The sequence below is a fragment of the Bubalus bubalis genome, chromosome X (genome assembly GCF_019923935.1).
Source record: "Bubalus bubalis isolate 160015118507 breed Murrah chromosome X, NDDB_SH_1, whole genome shotgun sequence".
NCBI lineage: Eukaryota > Metazoa > Chordata > Mammalia > Artiodactyla > Bovidae > Bubalus > Bubalus bubalis.
In genome coordinates, this window is record NC_059181.1 from 85,721,661 (window position 1) to 85,745,803 (window position 24,143).

General features: G+C 42.2%; 1 protein-coding gene and 1 long non-coding RNA gene across 4 annotated transcripts; one reads left to right on the plus strand and one right to left on the minus strand.

The window, feature by feature from the left end:
- Positions 1-4,597: 4,597 nt before the first annotated feature.
- Positions 4,598-7,385, minus strand: LOC112582248. 3 transcript variants are annotated; one of them, XR_006548612.2, is made up of 3 exons: positions 7,252-7,385; positions 5,657-6,316; positions 4,598-5,179 (listed from the first exon to the last, which is right to left on the minus strand). It is a non-coding gene; the product is annotated as an uncharacterized LOC112582248 (long non-coding RNA). The 3 variants fall into 3 exon arrangements; XR_006548611.2 differs by lacking the exon at positions 7,252-7,385 and adding an exon at positions 7,027-7,116; XR_006548610.2 differs by lacking the exon at positions 7,252-7,385 and adding an exon at positions 6,423-6,613.
- IRS4 (insulin receptor substrate 4) lies at positions 7,274-21,970 on the plus strand. Its single transcript, XM_006080966.3, has 2 exons — positions 7,274-11,039; positions 21,163-21,970. Exons 1-2 carry the CDS (start codon positions 7,274-7,276, stop codon positions 21,165-21,167), a joined length of 3,771 nt encoding a protein of 1,256 aa, XP_006081028.3. The 3' UTR covers positions 21,168-21,970.
- The last annotated feature ends 2,173 nt before the right edge of the window (positions 21,971-24,143 follow it).

The window sequence follows — 24,143 nt, forward strand, 5'->3', positions numbered from 1 at the left end:
TGTCAAGAAGAGATAAGTGTTTTTCCTTGCTTCATCTTGAACATTACTCAAGATTATGACAAATATTAATTTTATATTTACCTTCATGGTTGGGATTCCCTGGTGGCTCAGAGGATAAAGCATCTGCTTGCAATGCGGGAGACCCAGTTTCGATCCCTGGGTTGGGAAGATCCCCTGGAGAAGGAAATGGCAGCCCACTCCAGTATTCTTGGCTGGAGAATCCCATGGACAGAGGAGCCTGGCAGGCTACAGTCCACGGGGTCGCAAAGAGTCGGACACAACTGAGGGACTTCACCTTCACCTTCACCTTCACCTTCATGGTCAGGGTTGGAATGTCTCTTTGTCCTAAATGGAACTAAAGAAGGGAGGGGAAAGTATAGGGTGCAGACATTTCCTAGGGTTTCTGGCAACAACCACAAAATGGAAAAGGGAAGTATGTTGGAAAAGATTACCTCTGTTATGATCAATGAGAGGGAAAAAAATGAGTGTGATTCATTTGATGGGAAGGGTGTTATTTTACATCAGGCAGAAATCACCAAGCCTTGGTGAGCTTGGGCACTGTTAAAAGCAATCTAGAGGAGGAGGTAGTTTTCATTGACCATTTAAACCTGTCTTGGACATTTCTCCTCTTTCTCTCCCTTCCTCCTTCTGTGCTTCCATTCCTCTCTTCCTTCCTCCCTCCCTCCTCCCCTCCCTCCCTCTCTTCTTTGCTCCCTCCCTCCTCCCCTCCTTCCCTCTCTTCCTTCCTTCCTTACTTTTTTCCTTCTTTCCTTCTCTCCTTCCTTTTTTGAAGCAAACATATACTGGTGATTACCAGGCACAATCCCAAGCGTTAGAGATAAAAACATATGACACAGTTCTGGCCTGGTCCTGAAGCAACTTAAGAGTCTAAAAGAGTGTTCCCAACTCAGGGATTAGTTATATCCAGGGGAAGCACTTTTAACTACTTAACAACCCATGTAGCACAAGCCTACCAATGAAAATATATACCAGTCAAGGTTCCAGAGTAGAATCCCGGAAATGCACTGTAGGTAGCCTTGTATGGCTGTATAGTGGAGAGGTGGGAGGAGCTCCTGAGCCAGGAGCTGGAGTAACCAGGATAATTGGGAGGTAACGTTACTTGGGGAGGGGGGGGTCACCATAGTAACTATTTACCAGATGCTATAAAAGTATTAGTCATGTTAACAATGATTGTCATTTAATGATGATATGACTGTATCAACGAGTACCAATTAAATCCTTGGCTCTACCTACATCTAATGCTTAGGAAAAGAAGGAAGTGGTTGTAGTGAGATTACGTGAGTGAGGGAAGCTCTGCTGAGTGAGTCCGGAGCTTAGTCTTGAGAAAGAAGATTGCCATTAATTGGTGACTAGGACGGAGAGGACATTCAGACATGAGAAAAGGCCCAAGTAACAGTGGAAATGGATAAATCATATACAGAATGTCATTAAAGAGACCTACTTAACTGGAAATGTAGGCAGTGAGAATGTATTACGCTAGAATGAAGAGTGCACTTGGAAGAATGGGTTGTGTGCAAGCAGCAAGGCAGAAGGGGGAACGGTGGTTGTGGTGCTAGGTTACAAGCTTAGTTCTGACATAGCAGGGAAAAAAGGGGGAGCTACTCTGTTTGTCCTAATATGATGAATGTGACATATGAGGAAAAATATTCCGCTGACTATATGTAGACTGAAGGAGCATGAAGCCAGTTTAAGTGGCTACTTCAGCAGCCCTGGTAAAGTTCATTAGGGCATGAACCAGTGTGTTGACTATGGAAATGAAAGGAAGGGTTCAACCTGATAGATACTGCAAGACCATGTGAGGACTGGAGAAAAAGGAACAGATGATAAGCACAATCTATTATCTTAAGTATGACAGCTGGTTTTCTAAATCCCCAAAGAAAAATACAAGTCTCTAATACTAATTTCTTAAAGAACAGCAATTTAGCCATATATAAATCCTATTTAATTTACAAAATAAAGATCCTAACTTTTGATGATGGGGCAGTATGAATTGGTAATCTTTTGACACTCAGAATGAGGCTGCTGTATTATACCAACAAGGAAGAGCGTTAAGCTATTTTTTTTTTTTTACTGTTTATTGATATTAACATAGAAAATGCATATAGCATGAAATCATTGACATGTATCTGAAATCTGCTAGATTTAATTGTTTTGATGTTCTGTTTACTTACTAAAAGTCACTTCCAAATGAGTTTTATCTTTTGCAGGTGGGAAGAAATGCTTGATTTTTAACTGAGTTAATTTTCAATTGACTCCTAAGATAACAGGGAAGCTTTAGGAGCCTAATTAAGCCATGTATTTACTCTAATTACTTTAGCTGCAGACTGCTAGGAAACAAAAGCAGCAAACAAACCTGCTCTGTGTGCAACACCCAGGCATTTGACAGTTGTTTTCTCCAGCAGAGATTTTGAGTAGCACAGAAGTTAAGCTGAGATGAAAAGCCATCATCTGCGAAGTGGTGGCTGCAGCTAGAAATCACAGGGCAGCCCTTTTTGCCTTAATAGTGTAGAAAACATCATTTATCGTGCATGATTTTATTCATGTCCTAACACAGAGAAAGCAATCATCACTAGCATCATTTTTAATATCAAGGTAGCACCACATTTTTATCAACATAATTGGATGTTAGCTCACAAAGACTATAGAGTTAGTACTTAAAGGACAATTTATATATTGGGCAAGAATAATAGTGCTTTTATACTGCTTACTTTTTCCTCTTTGGCTTTATTCTCTTGAATAATGTCCATATTTAATGTAACAGTTTGCAAGCTAAGTAAATTCACACTTCTATTATCCATTTTGATTTCAGTACAAGTGGAGTTTAGAAGACTGATGATCATGTGTATAAGGAAAAAAAGCAGATGAGGTTTTATTACTACTGACTACTCAATTCAGTCAAACAATTGTTTTCTTAAAACAGGATTCACAGGAAATTCCTTTTAAAGGCAAACCCCACTCAAGGCATATTTTTTCAATAGAAACTATTTCAAAGGTAGTGTGGCTGTATTTATCCATTTACCTTAGTTTCTAAGTGTAAAATATCAGCTGAAATGCTTGAGTTCCCCCCTCAGCTACTCTAGTAAACAAATAAGAAATATTATAGGTTTTATTACTTCTTATCTGTTGCTTTAAAAATCTGTGTTGGAGATTCTTGTTTCAGAGTCCAAACTTTACAGAAATTATGACACTTTCAGCTTTCTGGGGTAACTTGTCCTAAATATAAAAACAGAAAATTTTAGAGATAAGAATCTACAACCAAAGTAGAGTAGAACATTAAAAGCAACCATCTGGTAAGTTCAGGCTAAACACAAAGTCTCTCCATTTTGCCTGAACCATCTAGAGGTCTGTATCAGCTCTCTGCTTTATTTTGCCTATGGAAACCTGACCTAAACTAAACAACTATTCTATATCATTAAGTTGTCCAGGAAAATGAATGTTTAAATATATGTCAGACAAGCTACAGCACCTGGTGCAATTCAGTAATGACTGTCTCCTCCAGAGAGCTTCAGTACTGGAACAAGTTTTAGAACTGAAGAGATTTGGCTAACCCATGTAAAGGAAAAAACATTCTTCAAGCCATACATTCTCCTTATTCACAAATACTAATATTACCACATCCTCTCCCAATGTAGGAAACATACAAAGTAAAATCAATCCCTCTATAAAACATTTCATTACATCTCTAGTTCCATTCTGCTGCAGTCAAATAACACAGTTTGGATACAAATAATCAGCATTCCTAAACTTTCACAGTAGTTGTCTAAAATTATTTTCATGCTTTTTTTTTAATACATTGGTAAGTCCAAAGGGTTCTCTCCTAGAGAATAATGTCTTGTTAACACGAAGTATTGCTTATTTGAGTGCTGCAGAACATTTAACAAGTACAGATGCTCTCTTATAGTTTGTTGATATGAGAATAAATTGAGTTCTGTCTTCAAAATAGCACATAAGCTTAGATATGTGAATTTGTTTAAAAGGTTAGAAGTGATCATGGTGAGATGTGTGTTTCAATATCTCCCTTCTCAACTACACTACAGACCTCCTTATGTCAAATTTACACATCTTTCAAAACAGAAGAGAATGTAGTTTAAAAGTAGTGGTTTTTCATCAGTAGACTGGGGAAAATTTGCAACAAATATGACAAAGTTTTAATATCTTTATTATGTAAACAAATCACACATTATAAGAAAAAAAACACTAAGAATCCAACAACTAAGGAAGGCAAAGGACACAAAAAGACACTTTACAGAAGGTAATCTATTGTCCACAAATACATGTAAAAGTTTTAAATTCTCACTAGTATAAAACATTGCAAGTTAAAAAAAAAAAACAACATGGAATACCATTTCACCCATCTTATCAGTAATTTTATTTAAAAAAGCAATATACAACTCTGGCAATCAGTGTGGTAATCAGGTAAACTGATATATTTTTGAAAAACAACACATGAGATTCATATATTCATATATTTCAACTCAGTAATTCCACTCCTCGGTTTCTACCCAAGAGAATAATTCTCAACATTAAAAAAATTTTTATAGGTTCCAAGATGTTCCCTGCATCATTATTTCTAATATTGGAAAAAAATGAAAACAATCTAAATACCTCAGAGTGATGATTAAGTACATTAATATACAACTGCCTAGAATATTTTACTGCATTTTAAATGATGTTTAGGCTAATCTATAATCATATGGGCAAATGTTATCATGTAATGTTAAGTGAAAAAAAGATAAAATATTATATACATTGTAAGCATACCACTCTACGATAAAATTCTATAAAGAGATGAGGATTTTTAAATCTACTATTCTCAGTATTTTCCAAATATTCAACATGCAGTTTAATGTTTTTCAATACATTTTAAAATGTCATTTGTTTTTTACTCAAAGCACTTTCAAATGCATGGCTTTGTTTTCAAAATACGTCTATCTAAAGCAAAACCGGTGCTTGTAAAGGCTTATGAAATATTATAACACCTATCATAAAAATCTCAAATGTTTTTATTAATTATCATTTTGGTTATAAGAGTAGGGAATCTTCTACATAATGTGACCAAGCAGCCGAAACGTGGGTAGCAGCTCCAGTCAGAGTTCTGTCAGCATCCACTCTCCTTCTACTTCCAGTCCCTTTCAGAAATCACGGCTGCTCCTAGCACCTGTGAATATACTGTGTTTATAAACCGGTGGCAGCGGAGGAAATGATAATGGTTTTGTTTTGTTTTGTTTTGTTTGGAGATAGCCAAAACCAAATCTTTTTTTCTCAAAATGGGAGCATCAAAAAGGAGCCATTCATCCAAATGTGTTTATTCTGTTTCTAACAGAGAACAAATTCTTAAGAGGGCAGGGTTGGGGGTTATTTTTTATGATGTATACCTTGCCTGGTTTACTGTTAGATTTTATAAATAATACGCTTTGCAGCATCTACCCAAGGACAAAGGTGAACTGACATTCCATTCTTTTAGAAATACCACATCCCACCCTCCCTCTCCAAAATCCCTCTTTGCAACTGCGGTCACTCCTTTGACATTTTAATGTAACATCAACCCATTGCCACCCTTAGGAAGCTGAAATCCTAGTAAAAGAGAGAGCAGGATAGAAAGACACTGAGAAACACTTCAGGAGGTTGCACTTACACTCCACATTCCAGCAGTTTGTCCAGAAACAGAGGAGGCAGTAGTTCTTATTTTTGAGGTGTCAAGCTGTACACTGAGATTCAGCAAAAAGCTTCCTTTCTTGACGTGAGGAATGCTAAATATATTCTAGGATATGTGTTAAGTATGATCCTTTGTTCTAGGTATGAGCTTTTCTTTTTCTAAAGTTTTTCGCTCTTGATCAAGCAAAGGGAAACAATATTATTCTGAAATTCTCTTAAAGGCGCCTTTCAAAGCCTCTCCCACGGGAAAAGATCACCACAGCTCAACACTGCTGTTTTTGAGTAAGAATCGAGTCCGATTTTTTTTTCCAACATGGCTGTATACTTTGCAGGCCCCCAAATTTGTGCTTTCATAGTCAGCATTAATCAAACAGCCAGAACCACCCTCTTTAGCCAACCTACGTTTCGTGGACTAAAAACGCACCCTGATGAAAGAGGAGGCTCATTTTCAAAACCTCGCTGTTATTTGTGTGCCCCAAACTTGCGGGCTTTTATCAGGGCTGGAGCAGGCTCGCGAGTGCCTGCAGCGCGGTGGGCGGCAGGTCTGAGGGCCCTGGTCGTTAACACGTTTCCAGGGGTTGCCCACACTTTCTCCCGAGACTCTTGGCTCGCCGGGTGCGGTGGGAACTAGTGAACCAGACTGTGACAGAAAGAGAGAATTTATGTGAGGGACGGGAAGAAGAGAGGGCACCCGACAGGGTCCCCGGGTCAGCGTGGCTTGGGGATTTGCACGAATTTATCAGTACCATTAACAGCTATTTGCAGAGGGTTGTTTACCGCCGAACGCGCGACAACCAGACAGCGGAGCCCACTCTGCGCCCCAAGCCACGCCTCCTTGCCCCTCAGCACCCCTCCTGCCCCCCAAACTAATTAATTCGAGGCGGTCTGCCTGCTAGGCCCTCCCATTGGCTCCCACCCCATCCAATGAGAATCTTGCAACACTTTCACCTGGCTTCTGCTTCCCAAATAAACAAACAAGCCGTCCCAGGACCCTGCCAGCTCTCCTCCCCGGCGCCGCCTGAGATCGTTGTGCTCCGCCCCATCCCGCCACCTCTCGCCCCCTCCCGCCACCTCTCGCCCCCTCCAGCCAATCGAGCCCGCCCGTGGTGCCCCCGCCCGGCCGCCGTCTCCGGCCGCTCTCTCCTCCGCCCCTCTCGAACTTCTCCCGATACTCCCCCGACCCCCAGTCCGTGCCTCCTTGGAGTCCTCGTTAGAACCAGCGTGGCCAAGGGCCCCGCCTCCTCCCGTGGGTCCTCCCGAGACCCACAGGCCGGGAGATTCTCCCAGAGGGTCTAGGAGGGGTTGGAGGCAGCCCCACCTCTCCGGCCGGCCACCCCCTCCCTCGCACACCTCTGCTGGCGGCGGCTCGCGCCCCTCTGCTGCGCTTGTAGCAGGAGCCGCAGCGGCCGCCGCGTGAGGCAGTGGTCACGTGTTGTTTTGCCCGCCGCCGCGCGCTTGGAGTGGAGTGGGCGGGGGCGCGGGCCTAGGGGGAGGTGGGGGGGGCGGGCGGAGGGGGTAGACGGCCTCTTCCCCCAACTCTCCCGTCCCCGAGCACCCCCCCTCCCTTTCGCTCACCTTAAAACCCTCGTGCATCACCATGGCTAGTTGCTCCTTCGCTCGCGACCAAGCGACAAGGAGACTGCGAGCTGCAGCAGCGGCAACAGCAGCGGCTCTAGCTGCGGCGGCGACCACCCCATTTCTTTCCTCGGGAACCCCCACCGCACTCATTGGGACCGGGTCGTCTTGTCCGGGAGCCATGTGGCTCTCCACGGCCACTGGCTCCCGGTCAGACTCGGAGTCCGACGAGGAGGACCTTCCCGTCGGGGACGAAGTCTGCAAACGCGGCTACCTGCGGAAGCAGAAGCATGGGCACTGGCGCTACTTCGTGCTCAAACTCGAGACCGCCGACGCCCCAGCTCGGCTGGAATACTACGAAAATGCCAGGAAGTTCCGGCACAGTGTCCGCGCCGCGGCGGCTGCAGCGGCGGCGGCCGCCTCCGGCGCCACGGTCCCCGCGCTCATTGCACCGCGGCGCGTGATCACCCTGTACCAGTGCTTCTCGGTGAGCCAGCGGGCCGACGCAAGGTACCCACACCTCATCGCTCTTTTCACCCAAAACGAGTATTTCGCAATGGTGGCCGAGAATGAGTCGGAGCAAGAGAGCTGGTACTTGCTGCTCAGCCGCCTCATCCTCGAGAGCAAGCGCCGCCGCTGCGGCAGGCTCGGCGCGCAGCCGGAGGGAGAGCCGGCCGCGCTAGCGGCTGCAGCGGCGGCAGAGCCACCCTTCTACAAAGATGTGTGGCAAGTAATAGTCAAACCCAGGGGGCTGGGGCACCGAAAAGAGCTGAGCGGCGTGTTCCGGCTCTGTCTTACCGACGAGGAGGTTCTGTTCGTGAAGTTAAATACCGAAGTGGCCAGCGTGGTTGTCCAGCTCCTGAGCATCCGTCGCTGTGGGCACTCGGAGCAGTATTTCTTCTTGGAAGTCGGCAGGTCCACCGTCATCGGTCCGGGGGAGCTCTGGATGCAAGTGGATGACTGTGTGGTGGCCCAAAACATGCACGAGCTGTTTTTGGAGAAGATGAGAGCCTTGTGTGCAGACGAATACAGAGCCCGCTGCCGCAGCTACAGCATCAGCATCGGCGGCCACCTGTTAACCCTACTGTCCACTAGGAGGCACCTGGACATGCTGCCGCTCGAGCCCGGCGGCTGGCTCCGAAGGTCCCGCTTTGAGCAGTTTTGCCACCTTCGGGCCATCGGTGACGGGGAAGACGAGATGCTCCTCGCCAGGCGCTACATAACACCCAGTGAGCCAGTGCCCCGCTCCAGACGAGGAAGACTACACCTGCCCAGAGGGCGCAGATCCAGGAGAGCGACTTCAGTGCCAGCCAGCTTTTTCCGCCGCGCCGCACCCAGCCCTGTGTGCATCCCGTACCCTGCAGAAGCCCTCCACGACCGAGATCCCGTGTCTTCTGAAGCCTCTAGTTCTGGCTCTGGCAACTCAGGGGAAGAAGGCGGTCCTCAGCGCAAAGAGGATCAGGAAGAAAACGAAGGTGACTATATGCCCATGAACAACTGGGGCTCAGGAAATGGCCGGGGCTCAGGAAATGGACAGGGTTCAAGCGGGCAAGGCTCCAGTAGCCAAAGCTCTGGGGGAAGTCAGTGCTCAGGCAGGGGGCATGGCTCCGGAGGTGGTCAGGGCTCAAGTAGCAGTCATGGCTCAAGTGGCAGCGGTTCTGGGGACCAGAGTGCAGGAGGAAACCAGTGCTCTGGGGATGGCCAGGGCACTGCTGGGCATGGCTCAGGCAGTGGCCAGGGAGCTGGAGGTGGGCATGGCTCAGGCCATGGCCAGGGACCCGGAGATGGCCATGGCTCAGGCGGTGGCAAGAACTCAGGAGGGGGCAAAGGCTCAGGGAGTGGGAAGGGGCCTGAAGGCAATGGTGATCGTGGGAAATCTCTGAAGAAAAGATCCTACTTTGGCAAATTAACTCAAAGCAAGCAACAGCAAATGCCACCACCTCCGCCCCCTCCACCCCCACCAGGTGCAGCAACTGGTGGCAAAGGGAAGTCTGGGGGAAGGTTCCGACTTTATTTTTGTGCAGACAGAGGGGCCACAAAAGAACGTAAAGAAGCCAAAGAAGTGAAAGACACAGAGCCCCCAGAAGGTGCAGCTCGGGGTCCCCACAGAGCCAGAGCTTTTGATGAAGATGAGGATGATCCGTATGTGCCAATGAGGCCAGGCGTGGCTGCTCCTCTCGCAAGCTCCAGTGACTACATGCCCATGGCTCCTCAAAATGTCTCTCTATCTAAAAAGCGCCACTCTCGATCACCTTTCGAAGATTCTAGAGGGTACATGATGATGTTTCCCAGAGTGAGCCCACCACCTGTGCCAAGTCCTCCAAAAGCACCTGATCCTGCTAAAGAGGATGACTCAAAGGACAATGACAGTGACAGTGACTATATGTTCATGGCCCCTGGAGCTGGTGCCATTCCTAAAAACCCCAGAAATCCTCAGGGAGGCTCTTCCTCCAAAAGTTGGAGCTCCTACTTCTCTCTGCCAAATCCTTTTCGGAGCTCCCCATTGGGACAGAGTGACCACAGTGAGTATGTACCAATGTTACCTGGAAAACTCCTAGGAAAGGGCCTAGAGAAGGAAGTCTCATCTAACAGAGGCCCCAAAGATACAGCTTCAAAGCCTTCAGTCGAAGGGTCTTTCTCAAAGCCTAGAGATGGGGGATCACCTTCCAAGCGTTCAGGTGATGGGCCCCCCAAGAACAAGGCTAAGAGACCTAATCGACTTCCTTTTATGACAAAAGGAAACAAAGTCAAGCCAAAACCACAAAAGCCCACACAGGAGCAGAGAGAAGCCGACAGCCCCGGGGGCTACGTCAACATTGACTTCCCTAAGAGAGGTTATAATATGCCAGATCCATGTCTTCAAAGACTTCCAGGTGTGTGGGGCATAATTGCCGACCCCAGACAGTTTGCCTTTTCCAATTATGTGAATGTTGAGTTCGGAGTGCCATTTCCAAATCCAGCAGACAACCTCTCAGATTTCTTCAGAGCTATCCCAGGTGCCAATCCCTTCTTTCTGGACGGTGCTACAGGGAGCAGTGCTAATAGGGAAGAAGGTGACTACATCGAAGTGATTTTCAACCCAGCGATGACACCAGCCGTGCCTTTTGCTGACAGTGCCATTCGCTACGATGCCGAAACTGGTCGCATCTACGTGGTCGACCCATTTTCTGAGTGCTGTATGAACATTTCTCTCTCCCCCAGCCGCTGCTCCGAACGACCACCTGTAGCGAGGCTGCTACTGCTAGAAGAGCTCGAGCGAAGGCGCCCACAAAGCCGTTCGCAAAGTTTCTTTGCAGCCGCCAGAGCCGCCATCTCTGCTTTCCCTACCGACAGCCTCGAGAGAGACCTATCCGCCTCCTTCGCCGCGGCCGCGGCCGCGGCCGCCGTGCCAACCTTAGCCCTGGGCCGGGCTTTAGCCGCCGCCTCCGCTTTGGTCGCGGCTCCCGGCATCGGCGCAGCGGCCGCCGGCCTCGAGGCAGCCGCTGGATTTGACTCCGCCTCCGTCCGCTGGTTCCTACCTGTTGCCGATGCTGCTGGTGCCGCGGTCAGGGGGGCCCAAGACGTTGCGGGTGGCTCGAACCCCAGACCCCCAAACCCATCAGCAGACCTGGCCGGAGGTGAGAACCGAGCCGGTGGGGCTGCTGCTGCAGTCGCCGCTCCGCCTCGATCACCTGGCCGCGGCCGGGTGCCCAGACCCCCAGAGCGAGAAGATTCTGACGACGACGACACGTACGTGAGAATGGACTTTGCAAGACGTGACAACGGGAAGTTCGACTCTCCCCAAAGAGGTTGGTGATTCTTTAATTCATTTCCCTGAAGTTAGTGGTGATTCCTTAATAAATCGATGTACTCCCCCGTTACAGTGTTAGGAGTATGTTTCATTCACTGGTGCTTATTTAGAATGGAAAGTAGAATTCTGTTTTAATCATTCATTCATGTGAATCATTATTATATTAAAACTTAAATTTTAATATAGTAAGTTTCTTTACCTGGAAAGCTCTGATCATCGATTAAACATTGGTTCGACTTTTTAGAAGTAGTTTAAACGGAAGGATGTGTAACATGATGCTTTCAGATAGCCTTTGATTTACGCAAAGAGGACGTCGTTGTCCGTTGAATCCCATCAATTCATTTTCAAATCAACATGTAAAAGCTGCTTTTCTACAAATGACCACATTTAATTGCAGGTCATTTAATAAGAGCACTGGATATTAAGCAGTAATAATCAACCGTTAACCCTTGTGGGTTGATGAGCTTCTCAGAAAATTACTTTTTGAAGAAGCAGTCATGGTTATGTTGGTTTGCTGAGATTTACCAAGAAGGTTGAATCTCAGTTGTTAGTGTGAATGTCTGGCGGGAACCAAAGGTAAATAATCCAGAACAATTGAAAGAAGATGGTGTTTGACTCTGGAATGTGTTTTGGTGTTGATTTGTTTTGTTTTTACACAGGATAAATTGCCGGAAACCTTGAGAGTTCCTTTTCTATGTCACTAATAGTGACAGGCAAGTCATCTGCTGTGCCACATTTTCTTCATGTAATTCCCCCCCGCCCCGCCCCCACCAAAGAGGGTATGGTGACAACACAATAATGGGTATGACTATTTGTTTGAAAGGTTTAAAAACCATTTAAGATATCTAATTGGTGCATTTTCTGGGCAATTCAGTAAAGCAGGATAGTAAGGCTGGGGGCAGACCTGACCCCAGGGGCAGCTTACCCTGGAAGAGTGAAAGTTTTTTTTTAAGGGTTACTTTTCCAAAGGAAGAAACAAGAAAGAATAGGATCTGTCAGACTTGGAAATAAGACTTAAAGTAAATCTGTTGTATACATCTTGCAGTGTTGTTATCAGTGTCCCTGGAGATAGTCTTGAGAAACGATTTTGGATGATGTCTCCATAGTCTCCACTGCCTCCCCTCTTTACTGATATGTGCTTCTTTTCCAGGGAAGAGAAGGGATGGACCCCAGCAGTTTTCATTCCAGTAGTCAGTTTAGTGAAGATTCTTGCTTTGCTTGCTTTGTGGAATGCTTTTGTGATTGGATCTCTGCCCACTGTGCTTGATCAGGCAGAACAAGTCGGGGACTGATCACAACAGTCACCTAACAAGCTCCCTATTTAGTGCAGGTGTAGCCCTCCCCCCCTCTTCCCCCCTGCTTTAGAAAACTTGCCTTACAAAAACTCATGTTTGTAGCATGGACACATTAAGGAGTGATCATTAAAACGACAAAAGGATGCTTTGGCATGCCAAAGGATTCAATTCAGGTCTCCTTTAAATTGTGAGGGCCCCTGCCCCCCACACACAAGTGTGGGCACACACGCACAATCATCAGCACTAACAGAACCATGCATTTAAAATATACAATTCTGTTTCCAAGCACTTAATTTATACCAAGCTTTTCAAGAACAGATCTATTTTATTCTGTAAAGTACACCTGGAAATTAGTCTTAAGCCATTGTTTGAGCCTAACTGATATTGATGTGGGTGTTCCATAGCAATCTATGTCCCTGGGGTGCTTTGGAAAGGACAAGTTTTCATAGAGGTTTGTCTGTATTTTCCACTACTCTTTGTTTCAGCAAAGATGAAAATTAGTGAAAATTTCTTGTTCCTTAAATAAACCCTGTCTTCCTAAATATTATCTAGATCATGAAATAATTAACATTTATTTTAGCATAGGTTACTGATTTATGAATAACTTCAAATAACTTTGTAGCTATTCTGAAGGCTAATGTTCTGTAAATGTGTTGTTCCTTGAGGAAATTCCTAACTTCATGGAGCAAGGAGGCTGTATCTCAAAGGGACGTAAGTGATTAGGTTAAAACAAGAGAGCGAATGTGAAAGGACTTTGGGCCTTTAAAGCACTTTGCAAATATAAGATATTTTAATTTTGTCATTGGATTAACAAACATTGACATTTCAACAATTTCAACAGGTGATTTAGTTTCTTGCAAAAATGATTGGTCCTGAGACTGATTAAGGTACATTATTTGCTGAGATATATAAAAGGAAGGATATATAGAAAGAAACTGAAGGAAATTACTTTTACTACCACCTTAATGCAAATTGATATGGGGGAATGTTGTCTGTGAAGGGTTAAGAACAAGCTGGCTGATTATGATCATTTTGTGACTATAAAGCTGTAGAATAGTTTTCCCCCATTTCTGATCGTGCTTCACCTTCCTAACAAAATTTTTTTTAAAAAATCACTTTAGAAAATAACAAAAATGCTTTGACAAAGGAACAAAGGCACAGTCTTCATTAGGAGTTAGGTATCTCTCAGGGTAATTTTAATTTTTGCAAATGCTTAAAACAGTGCCTGACACATCGTAAGTGTTACACATGAATTATTATGCAACTAATGCAACTACTGTCATTGTTGTTACTGTTGTTGTTGTTATTACATTTAGAAAAAACACGAAGCTAAAGTTCTGTGTCCCCAAATCCCACTTTTAAGTTTTCACTTAAAATGGTTTACATGCTTGTTCAGAATTGGCATCTTTATAGTTGGGATCTGTTTGTAACTTAAGTGAAACGAAGGGAGCCCATAAGGCAGTGAGACAGCTTTGTTCATATAACACAAAATTAATATGTAATCTCATTTACCCACAAGTCATATTGCATATAAGTAAGTACTTCAAAGCCATTTGTTTAAGACAGTTGGAACCACCCAGAAATATAAACTGGACTTGACTTTTTAATAAATGAAATAATTTAAGAAGTGTGAAGTCCTCAGATTTTAAACACATGAGTTATAAGTATTAACATTTATAAGGAGAATGCAGTTTTTTTATATGGTTATTCTGGCTCTTGATTTATGAATGCATTTTTACTTCTTTTACTGTTGTATCTGATGGAGAATTCATAGTTTGAAGTTAGTTAGGGTTAAAAAAATTCACTGATTTTCCATTCCAAAGATGAGAAGGTAAGAGCAGCTCTTAGAGGGGTGAGAGAATTGGGCAAATTAGTAATGCTATAATAGTACTTGGTATTAAAAAGCAAAAAAAAAAAGCTGTATTAATTACCTTTTGAAATTTTAGTCCTTGTTATTAACATGAAGGAGGTATAAGCTTCTTTTCAGTGTACCACTGCCAAATCCTCTTGATATAAATTATAGATGCTGAGAGCAAATTTTTTGTTTATTGGACTTATTTATTATACATTACTAGAGTTAAATTTCTGCATAGCAGAGATTTCTCAGTCACCATTGTTGGGTCACTTATTTTAGACAACATTCATCCCCACCAAAAAAAAAAAAAGGACAGTTATTTGGAGTAGAGGTATTTGATCTATAACAATTAAAGAGGGTTTCATTCTATTAAAGTTAACTAAAGCTATTGGCAATCATTATTTATGTGGATTCATTCTATTTTTGAGTAATGCATCCCAGGTGATTTTGGAATTTTGGTTACTCACTAGCAAAGTATCCTCTTTAAACAAGGACTAGCACACATGCATCAATACTCAAATAAGATCTCTTGCTTTCTTTTCCTCCCCCTAATTACCAAACATGAACTAAGAGGCTTCAGAGTCATCGACAGGAAACTATTTGGGAAACAAACTCTTTGAGTGACCCCCAAGTTTTCATGTTGAAATAGGTGAGGATAACCAGTGTAGAGAGAGATCAGGCATCTTGTGTGTGATTTAAAAGGGATCATTGTTAACTTGTTGATGGAGGAAATGCTTTACAGTTGCCTACTGCCTTATAATTTGCAAAGCATATTTACATTCATTATTTTACTGGGGGATAGTAGGTACTGGAACTGAAGCCGGTGTTAAGAACTTTCCCATTGTCGAAGAGGTAAGTGGCAGAGCAGAAAATCAAACCCATACATATGATTTATTTTTTTTAATTTTTTAATTATTATTGTTTTTTTTTCTTTTTTTTTTTTACTTTACAGTATTATATTGGTTTTGCCATACATCAACATGCATCCTCCACAGGTGTACACATGTTCCCCATCCTGAACCCCCCTCCCACCTCCCTCCCCATACCATCCCTCTGGGTCATCCCAGTGCACCAGCCCCAAGCTTCCTGTACATATGATTTCAAGTCCAGTGCGCCACCCAGCATACCACACTGCCCTTTCATCAGATGTTCAATCTGCTATTTTCCTATTGATGAAGATTATGATATAGGCAAGATTGGGGAAATTTCCAAGTCTTCTTGAATCTGATAGTATCCAATTTGCTTGTAAGTAATTCATTCAGAGTGTTATAATTGTGAGCCATCCACCAGAGATTGGATCATTTTCATTACATTGAACTGTTTATAGCTTTGGAATAAAAGAATATAACTTGTATTGGAATTGAAGGTTTTAAATCTGATTGCAGGAGGAGTTTGCTCATCTTTACACAAATATTCTGTGTATCTATTTGGATTTCACAGAAACACTGAAAGGAATAAACTTTCTTAATTTAACAGAATAAACGTCTGTTAGTGGTCCTTTCCTTAAGTAAAGTCACCTGTGTGTGGTTTTTCCAAATAATCCATTGACATTTGCCAGTTATTGCCAAAAGTTTTTCAATTCCTTTTTGTCCATATGTATAACATCTGATATTCTAGTCGGCGCCATCATGGTGCAAACAAAACACAGAATAAGATGAGACAGGTGGGGGAAAACGCATTGTAGTAAGAGATGCTCTTCATTTGTTTAAAACTCAAATTTGCCCTTGGCAGTCAGGGAAGAAGATTTTAGAAGCCTCGAAAATCAAATCCTTTCCTAGGGACATAAAAATCTTTGTTTAAAAATAAATTCATTTTGCTTAGCACCGTTTTTAAAAATGCTTTACGACTATGTAAAAATAGCTCAGACATTTTATTGGCAGTATTGGAAAATAACTTTTGTAAAATGCTTAATTAAAGCCTGCAGTATGTTTTGTCTAAGAGGTGCTGCCAGGCTCGAAGATGGTGAAGATCATTTGCTGGAAAACACTGTGTGGTCCTGAGTGAGAAATGAGAGATGAAAAAGGCTACATTTTATAATAATGAAATGAATACAGCACACTCAGTTTTTATCACAACTATCAGATTGCTAATTTTAAGGCTACTGATAAAAATTGCCAAGACAATAGGTTCACCATAAGACATTAAATGAATTCCCTAGCAATTCTGCATTGGTTATTGGTTGTTCAGCAACAGGTCTTAGATCTTCATCTTCTTTTTCAGATGTTAGGCTGCACACTTGAGAAATAGGGATTTTTAAAGATTTTTTTTTTAATTTAGACCTATGTCCTAGTTCAGATTTGCATTCTTTTAGAGGGTACCTTACTATTTCTGACTAATTCCTTTTAGAATTAATGAAAATATGTACTGAAATATTTAGTGAAATGAGAAAGTTATTGCACTTTTCCTCTAGCTTCCTGACACCCCCTTTCTTATGGGTGGTTTTCTGTGAGTCTTACCCTCGATAATTTCAGGAAAACATGCCTTTCCTAGCCTCTCTCTGGCAGTAAAGGTGAGGCCACTCTGGGAGTTCCACGAGGGAAGGGAGGCCCTCAGAGGGGAAGACTGCTTTCCTGAGAAGTTGCTGCTCCTAGTTCACAGCCTGCCTGTGCTCAGCTCACAGGAACAGCATTGCTTGCCTGCTCTGGTCTCGCTTGTTGGCACAGAGGCAGCTGGGCTGGTGTTTAAAGCAGTTTTCATGGTTGGATTGACCACACTATATTTGGTGCTAACCAGATCTTCTGGATTTACTGAATATCCAATTCCCCATAAATTGTAGTCACTTTAGCTAGTTTTCACAATTTATATCATTTGCCTCTCTATGATTACTAATTTGTTACTTGTAGACTTGAAACTTAGAGAATATCAATGAAGACTGTCTCTAAATTCACCTTGAAAATGATTCACACCTGCACCCACGGTGCCTTAGAAAGTCTGACCAATAAATATGGTTTTAAACTCCTGCTGCTGCTTTTTCCTTTTGTTTTTTTTTTGCCCACACCATGTGGCTTGTGAGATCTTAATTTCTTGACCAGCGATCAAACTCGTGCCCACGGCAATGAAAGCATGAAATTTTAACTACTGAACTACCAGGGAATTCCCACTCCTGCTTTTTCATAAGTTATGCCTCTGTCCTCACCCTCAGACCTCCCCAACCCCACCCACTACTGCCACCCATGAAGGACATAATTGTGGCTGTGACTCTGACCATAGTTTCTACTGCCACCCTGGCCCTGTTCTTACAGCTGCTTGAATTTAGGAGACCCTATTCTTACTGCTATGGCTTGAAGAGATCTTTTCCTGGAGTCTCATATTGAAACTTCGAACATGTCTCCCCACAGAAATGATGTTATACACGACCATCGGGTGCAGTCAAAATCATTCCCCTCTCAGTTTGGGATCTGCTTGAGTGAACGAACCTACGAACCTGTCCACTATTTATTTATGACATTGTTTTCACAGGATAATTTATTTTGAGTTTCAACTAAACAGTGAGCCCTGGAATATGTCTCTTGTAAATCAGAGACTGCCTATATTAGAATTCCAGTAACTTGCATTCCTTGAGTCTTCAGTAACTAGGCAGTGGCATGAAGTGGCCTGAGTGTGTGTTGGGAGGTAGTAGAGAAGCTGACCTGCGATGAAAATCCTGTAGCTGATCCCCAAATAGTTTGTATCCGGATGATCAAGACTTGAATGAGCATGCAGAAGTGGTCCAGGGCCTGCTTTCAAATGGCAGGTGTGAAGCTATTGAACTGACCTTTGAGGAGATGGAGGTTTACAAGCATCATTCATTTTCCTTAACAGATTCTTTTGAGTATTCCATCACAAAACCATTGCCAGTTAAGGGAGAAGCATATTTGAGCTTCCAATCTATGAAGGAGACAACAGTCTGTTATGATTGGTGTTGTAAAGACTAGCAGCAGTTATTGCTAGTTTTCACTCTTGAGGGACAGCACTTCAATTAAGCTCTTTAGAGTCATCTTCCTATGTATTTACAGGGCATAGAAAGATGTGATGATCTGTTTCTTATTGGTGGAAAAAAAATCTACATATAAGCCAGAGACAATGCTAAGCTAAGTAATGTAACTGTATTATTATACACTCATCTTTGGGTTAAATGCTCCCATTTTCTCCTCATTTACTTTGTTCATCTTCAGTGCTTTACTTATTGTTGCCCCTGCTTGTTTGTGATCACCAGTTGACCATGGGGATGGATCGCATGTTGTCTAATAAAATTTTCCAAAGAACTTGAATTGTTTCTTTAGTTCTAGGAAGATTGGAAGTAAGATAACTGAGGCCATGGGATTGGGGAGAGTGGAAAAAGAATGAGAGACTAACTGGATGTATTGTTATTTGGGCTTCTCTGGGCAGGGGAACCACTGCTCTTTTGGACTTTAGGCAATAGTAGAAGCATGTTTGAGATTCATATGAAGAGACCTGGAATGCCCTGGAGGAACTGCCTACATTGCTCACCCTACACATTTTTGGGAGTATTGATGTCATGTGTGTTTTATCAGTATATTAAAGATTAATGGTCAGATTTATATAATTATAAAAACAGAAACATTTGCTGCATTTGTTTTTGAGAAGAAAATGAAATCTGTCAGATTTGGGGGGCCATGAGTAGGAAAATGTTTTGACCCATCAGAGTCCATTGAGCTTTTCTCCCTTCTGGAGAAGGGGTGAAATTAACTTGTCATTAAAAAGACCTTTGCTTAATCAGAAAGTTAGAATACCTGAGACAGTAATTATTTATAACCCATCAGTCTCAAGTGGAAGTAATACATCAAAATCAGATCACGTTATTAAAAGCATCACCATTTGCCTTCCTGGTAGTGAAATGATATCAAAATGAACAGGAAACAGAACTCAGATATGACTGTCAGGCCTTTGATTCATTTTGCAGACTCTTTCTGATGGAGTGTTAATCCCAAATTGCTTTCCTTTGCCAGCCAGCAAGCTTCTGGGTTATTTCTTATGGTGTTCTTTGAAATGTTCTTGGGGAATGTAAACTCATTTTAATATTGACCTAAGTAAAACAGGATTATACAGGTAAATCTGTGGCTCAAGTTCCCATAATGCATTTCAAAAGCAAATTAAATTATTTTTGGATTATCTTGTTTTCGATAGCATTCTTTCTTTCTACTGGCAAGGCTAATCAAGAGTTGACGAATATATTTTGTAAAGTAAACTTGAAACCACACCATTATTTGCTAGGTTTAGTATGTTATCATTCACTCAGTGCTGCTGTGTAGGTGTCATAGGAAAGCAATTGAAATATGAATCAAATTTTTATCAGAACCCCTGTCACTTTTAAAAAAGTAAAGCAAGAAAGCTCTAATAGGAACAAATGCCCCTAATTTCAGGCTTAGTGTAATGTTGTTGGGGTAGTGAGATGGAGCTTAATTTGTATGTTTCTAGGAAAACACTTGTGAAATACAGGGAGTAGTAAGAAATCTCCTTTAAAGCCTATTCAGTATACTATGTATGAACGTTTTTATATTAAAACAAAGCAAACCAAATTAGGTACAGTACCTTTCTAACCTTAAACTTCTGTTAAAAACCTCTAGCTGACAGTAGCTTCACAATTCTGTAATGCTAGTAGAGTCTAATTTTGCAGCAGATAACTGAGCATGGACCATCATGGTTAACCTCTACTGATCACACCTTTCATCCTATGTAAACTTGATAAATACATAGAATCTAAAATTTCCTAAGCCCACTGCTGACAGGAAAACAATATCTTTCCTAATCTATGGTGTTAATTAAAAATTTTTTTCACATGGAGGAACAGCCCTATAGAAAAAATCATGATGAATGGCCATAAGTAGGTGGGAGGGGAGTAGAGCGCTTTGATGCTGTATGGAGATGCAAGTGGTTACATTTTGAAAACCTCTGATGAAAGAGTGAATAGTTAACATGTGTCAGTTCAGCTCAGTTGCTCAGTCAGGTCAGGCTTTGTGACCCCTGTTTTAACACAAGATCTTGTACTAGCAGCCTACTTTGGGGAATGCTTTCCATGGATTCTTTTAGGTCAGCTATAATGAAATGGAATATTTGGTTCTTCAATGTGACCTGGTCTTAACACTCACATCCTGTAATCAATTTGCTGACCATTTATCCCCATCCCTTCTGCAATCCAGCACCTTCTTCAGTATACCGGACACCCTTCCTCTGTTCCACTCCCAATTATGTACCCTCTCAATAAGCAAAAGGCCAAGAGAGTAATACCAGAACTTTTTCTTCTTCTTTTTTTTTAGACAGAGATTTCATTCAAATCTCCTTTGCAGGTATGACCTTGCTCTTTTAGATGAAATCCTGGTGGCTCAGACAGTAAGAGAATCTTCTTGCAGTGCAGGAGACCTGGGTTCAATCCTTGGGTTGGGAAGATCCCCTGGAGAAGGGAATGGCAACCCACTCCAGTGTTCTTGCCTGGAGAATTCCATGGACAGGGGAGCCTGGCGGGCTATAGTCTACGGGGTCACAGAGTCAGACACGACTGAGAGACTAACACTTTAGTGATTGAATCTGGAGACTAGCACCAAGGCTGTGCTTGAATCATTTGACTCATGCCACATAATTTGGTTAAGGCATAATCAAACATGTGAGAGAAGAAAAAGCTTCTCTTTGTCCACCCAATGCCAGGCTGACTTGCTGGCCTCACTGGGAGAAAGTAGAGCAGTGCATGCACATTGACAAAGCTGCTATCCACTGGAAAATTCAGAGTGGAGCCTGGGGGCAAAAGGAGTAACTGCCCTTAGGTCTTTGTCAGGCTTGTGCTGGTGTTTGTCATAGGCATTCAGCCTAGTTACGTATGTCCTGGCCAAGGAAGTGTCCTCAATATGGTTCTCAAAACTACTAGCTCAATTTTTTTTATTTTCAATTTTGTTTTAGAACAGGGTGGGGGTAAAAGCGCTTCACAGTTTAATCCTGAAAGTTAACATTTATTCTGTCATCTTTTATTTTTTTCCTAGAGTGATTACATTGCCACAAAAAATTTAGAAGAAACGTGATGCTTATGGAATTTCATCTTTGTCTACTCCAGATCTGCCTAAAAGAGAATTCACAGGCTTCTGAATAGAAAGCAACCTGGATTTCTAAAAGCCTACAAGTGGATGCTGGCAGTTGAGTAATCTTAACACAGATCATTCTTAGTGCTGCCTTATAGATCCAATGATTTTGAATTAAGAAATTCACTCTAATTTGTTTTTATTTTCTAATTTCCATCTCTAATGTGTCATTTTGAAAGGAAACAAATGTATAAAAGTGAACATCTCACAACTTGCTCCTTCTTAAGAATGTTACTGACCTATGTATAAACATGGCCAATATCAATTTTACTAATGTGTAATACTTAGATTTAGTTTTGAAGTTGAAAACCCTTGAAATAAGAGGAGATAAAGAAGGTTATGTTCCTGAGAAGGTAGGTATGATCTGGAATCTTTCTGAGTAGTATGTATACAAAACTTTTCTTGATCAAAGACTTAAACCTCAACTGGACTGATATCTGAATGGGACATTTCTAATATTTTAAATGCAGGACCAAAGGGCAGATTATCTCAGTTTTGTTCATGAACAGAACTGCAACTTTCTGTCCACATTCAATGTTAACTGATATCTTGACTGAACTTTGCCAACGTTATAAAGACAGAACTGGAGAACAGAGGATCTGTTTCTTCATATACAATACTGTGATGTTCTGCTTGCAAATTGATTGAACATTTCCAAAACCATTATTTTTTAAAAAAATTTAAAACCTACATTTTCCCCCTAAATGAAGCAAAGTTCTTCAAAAAGTCTCTCCACAAAGACCCCCTCTGCCACTCTGGGCCTGCCCATTTCACCCTCCATTCTCCCCCTCTTTCTGGTTCTTTCCTTGACACACTTTCCCTCCTATGCCCAGGGCTCCTATAAAGAGATCAGTTTCCCATATTCAAGAAATTAGTGTGTACAAATCAATCAGTATTCTGACCGAAACTTAAGCCAAAAGGAACCTCTTATAAGGTTTTGTTTCCCTTTGGATAACAAGACTATATAAGATGAACAGAATTAAAAAAAAAAAAAAAAAAGAATCAGAGCAAGCTCCCCCTTCCTATTTTTGCTTGTCTCTGATGGAAACTGAATTAAGATTTTAGGAACCTGGACCTTTGAGAACATGACATTAACAGGTGGTGATCACAGAGGAAAGGTACAAAGGTCTTGAAGCTTGCTTAGAGCTTTGTTATGTGGTGGCACACAAATCACAGCTTGTTGTACCATCACTGGCAAACCTCATCACCGATGGGTGTGAGTGTCTGTAATAACTGTGTGAGTGCTAATGTGTGTGCACACATTTGTGTACCTGTGTACATGTGATTGTAGATGTACCTGTTGTGCATAACTCTGTTTAAAAAAAAATTGCTTCACATTTGATGTGCAACTTTGAAGTAGTGTAGTATTTACCTGAAGTTTTCTGCCACTCGGTTCTGATGTCTTTGAACGTGTACTTCTATCTTCAAGCAGGCTTCTAGTACATGTGTTGCTACACTAACTTTTCTGAAAAACCGAGTTGACTTCTATTATTCTTCCTTGCCTATCAACCAAGGGGTTGGGGCGGGGGCTCTTTTATTGTTTGTTCCCTTGTGAGCGGTGCTGAGGAGAGGATGTGGCTGCAGTACCAATCACTACTCCAGTTACTGGTCACTGCTAGGGCATCAGTCTCACCAGTTCCTTCAGACTCTTCGCTTTTTCCCAACCTAATCGAAGAAATGCAGTGTGGCTTTTGTTCATTATGGTAACAATGCAGTCTTTAGGCAGCCTTTCTCAAGCCTTCTCTCACCATTTTATTTTTCAAGTTAAGTCATAATCATTCAGAATTGTGGAAAGAAAAGATTATTTGGGGGGAAAATGCTCTTTTGCTTTATTTGCATATTAGGTTCAGAGGCTGCCGACAGGGTACAGCACAGATGTAACACTTGCTGAATAAATGAAGGGGAAACCTCATACACAACAGTACACATAGTAACAGGTACAAATAGTCACAGGTACAGCATAACAAATATGCAATCTTTTGACACAACTTAGTTTACAGACACAACTAATTTATTCAGTATTGTGCTGGAAGAATCTTTTTAGAGTCAGTGTACCAACATATCACTTACCTTTCAGCTACGAGTTTATGCTGCTGTTAAGAAAAACCAATGATGGAACGATTTTTTGTGACCTCTCCACTTTATTTGGTATCAGACATAATTAACTTGGTCAGTAAAAACTAAAATGTTCCAGTTCCAACAGTTCATTACATTTGCTCTTTCTGCTTTCACAGATCTGCTTTGAGTTGCTCTGGCTTTGTCTTCCTTTGTAAATACTCTTCTATTCTTTTCTTCTTTGTAAGCATCTCATTTGCAGTTTTGGGAGACAACCTTGCAACTCTGTATAGTGTTTATATATATATCTGACTTGCCTTTCCATAGAGCTACTCGCAATAAATGTGTTCGTGAATGTTATTTGTGTGGAGATTCATTTTTTTAATGAATACTGTTATCTCTACCTGTTGTTTAGTTGCTCAGTCATGTGCAATTCTTTTGTGACCCCATAGACCAGAGCCCGCCAGGCTCCTCTGTCCATGGAATTTCCCAGGCAAGAATATGGGAATGGGTTGCCATTTTCTTCTCCAGGGGATCTACCTGATCCAGGGATTGAACCCCCATCTCCTGTGTCTCCTTCATTGCAGGTGGATTCTTTACCACTGCTCCACCTGGGAAGCCCGTTGCTTCCACTACTTCATTTTAAATATATTTTTTCCTGCCCCATTAAGAATTGACTGCATTTTTCAGAATAAAGCAGTTGGGATAACTGAGGGTTTGGGTTAAAGTTACTATGCCTCAAAACTGTAGGCTTTTTAATAGTTAATACCTCAAGTGTTCATTCTCCAAATGTGGAGGTAATGCCACGTGGCATGTGGGATTTAGTTGCC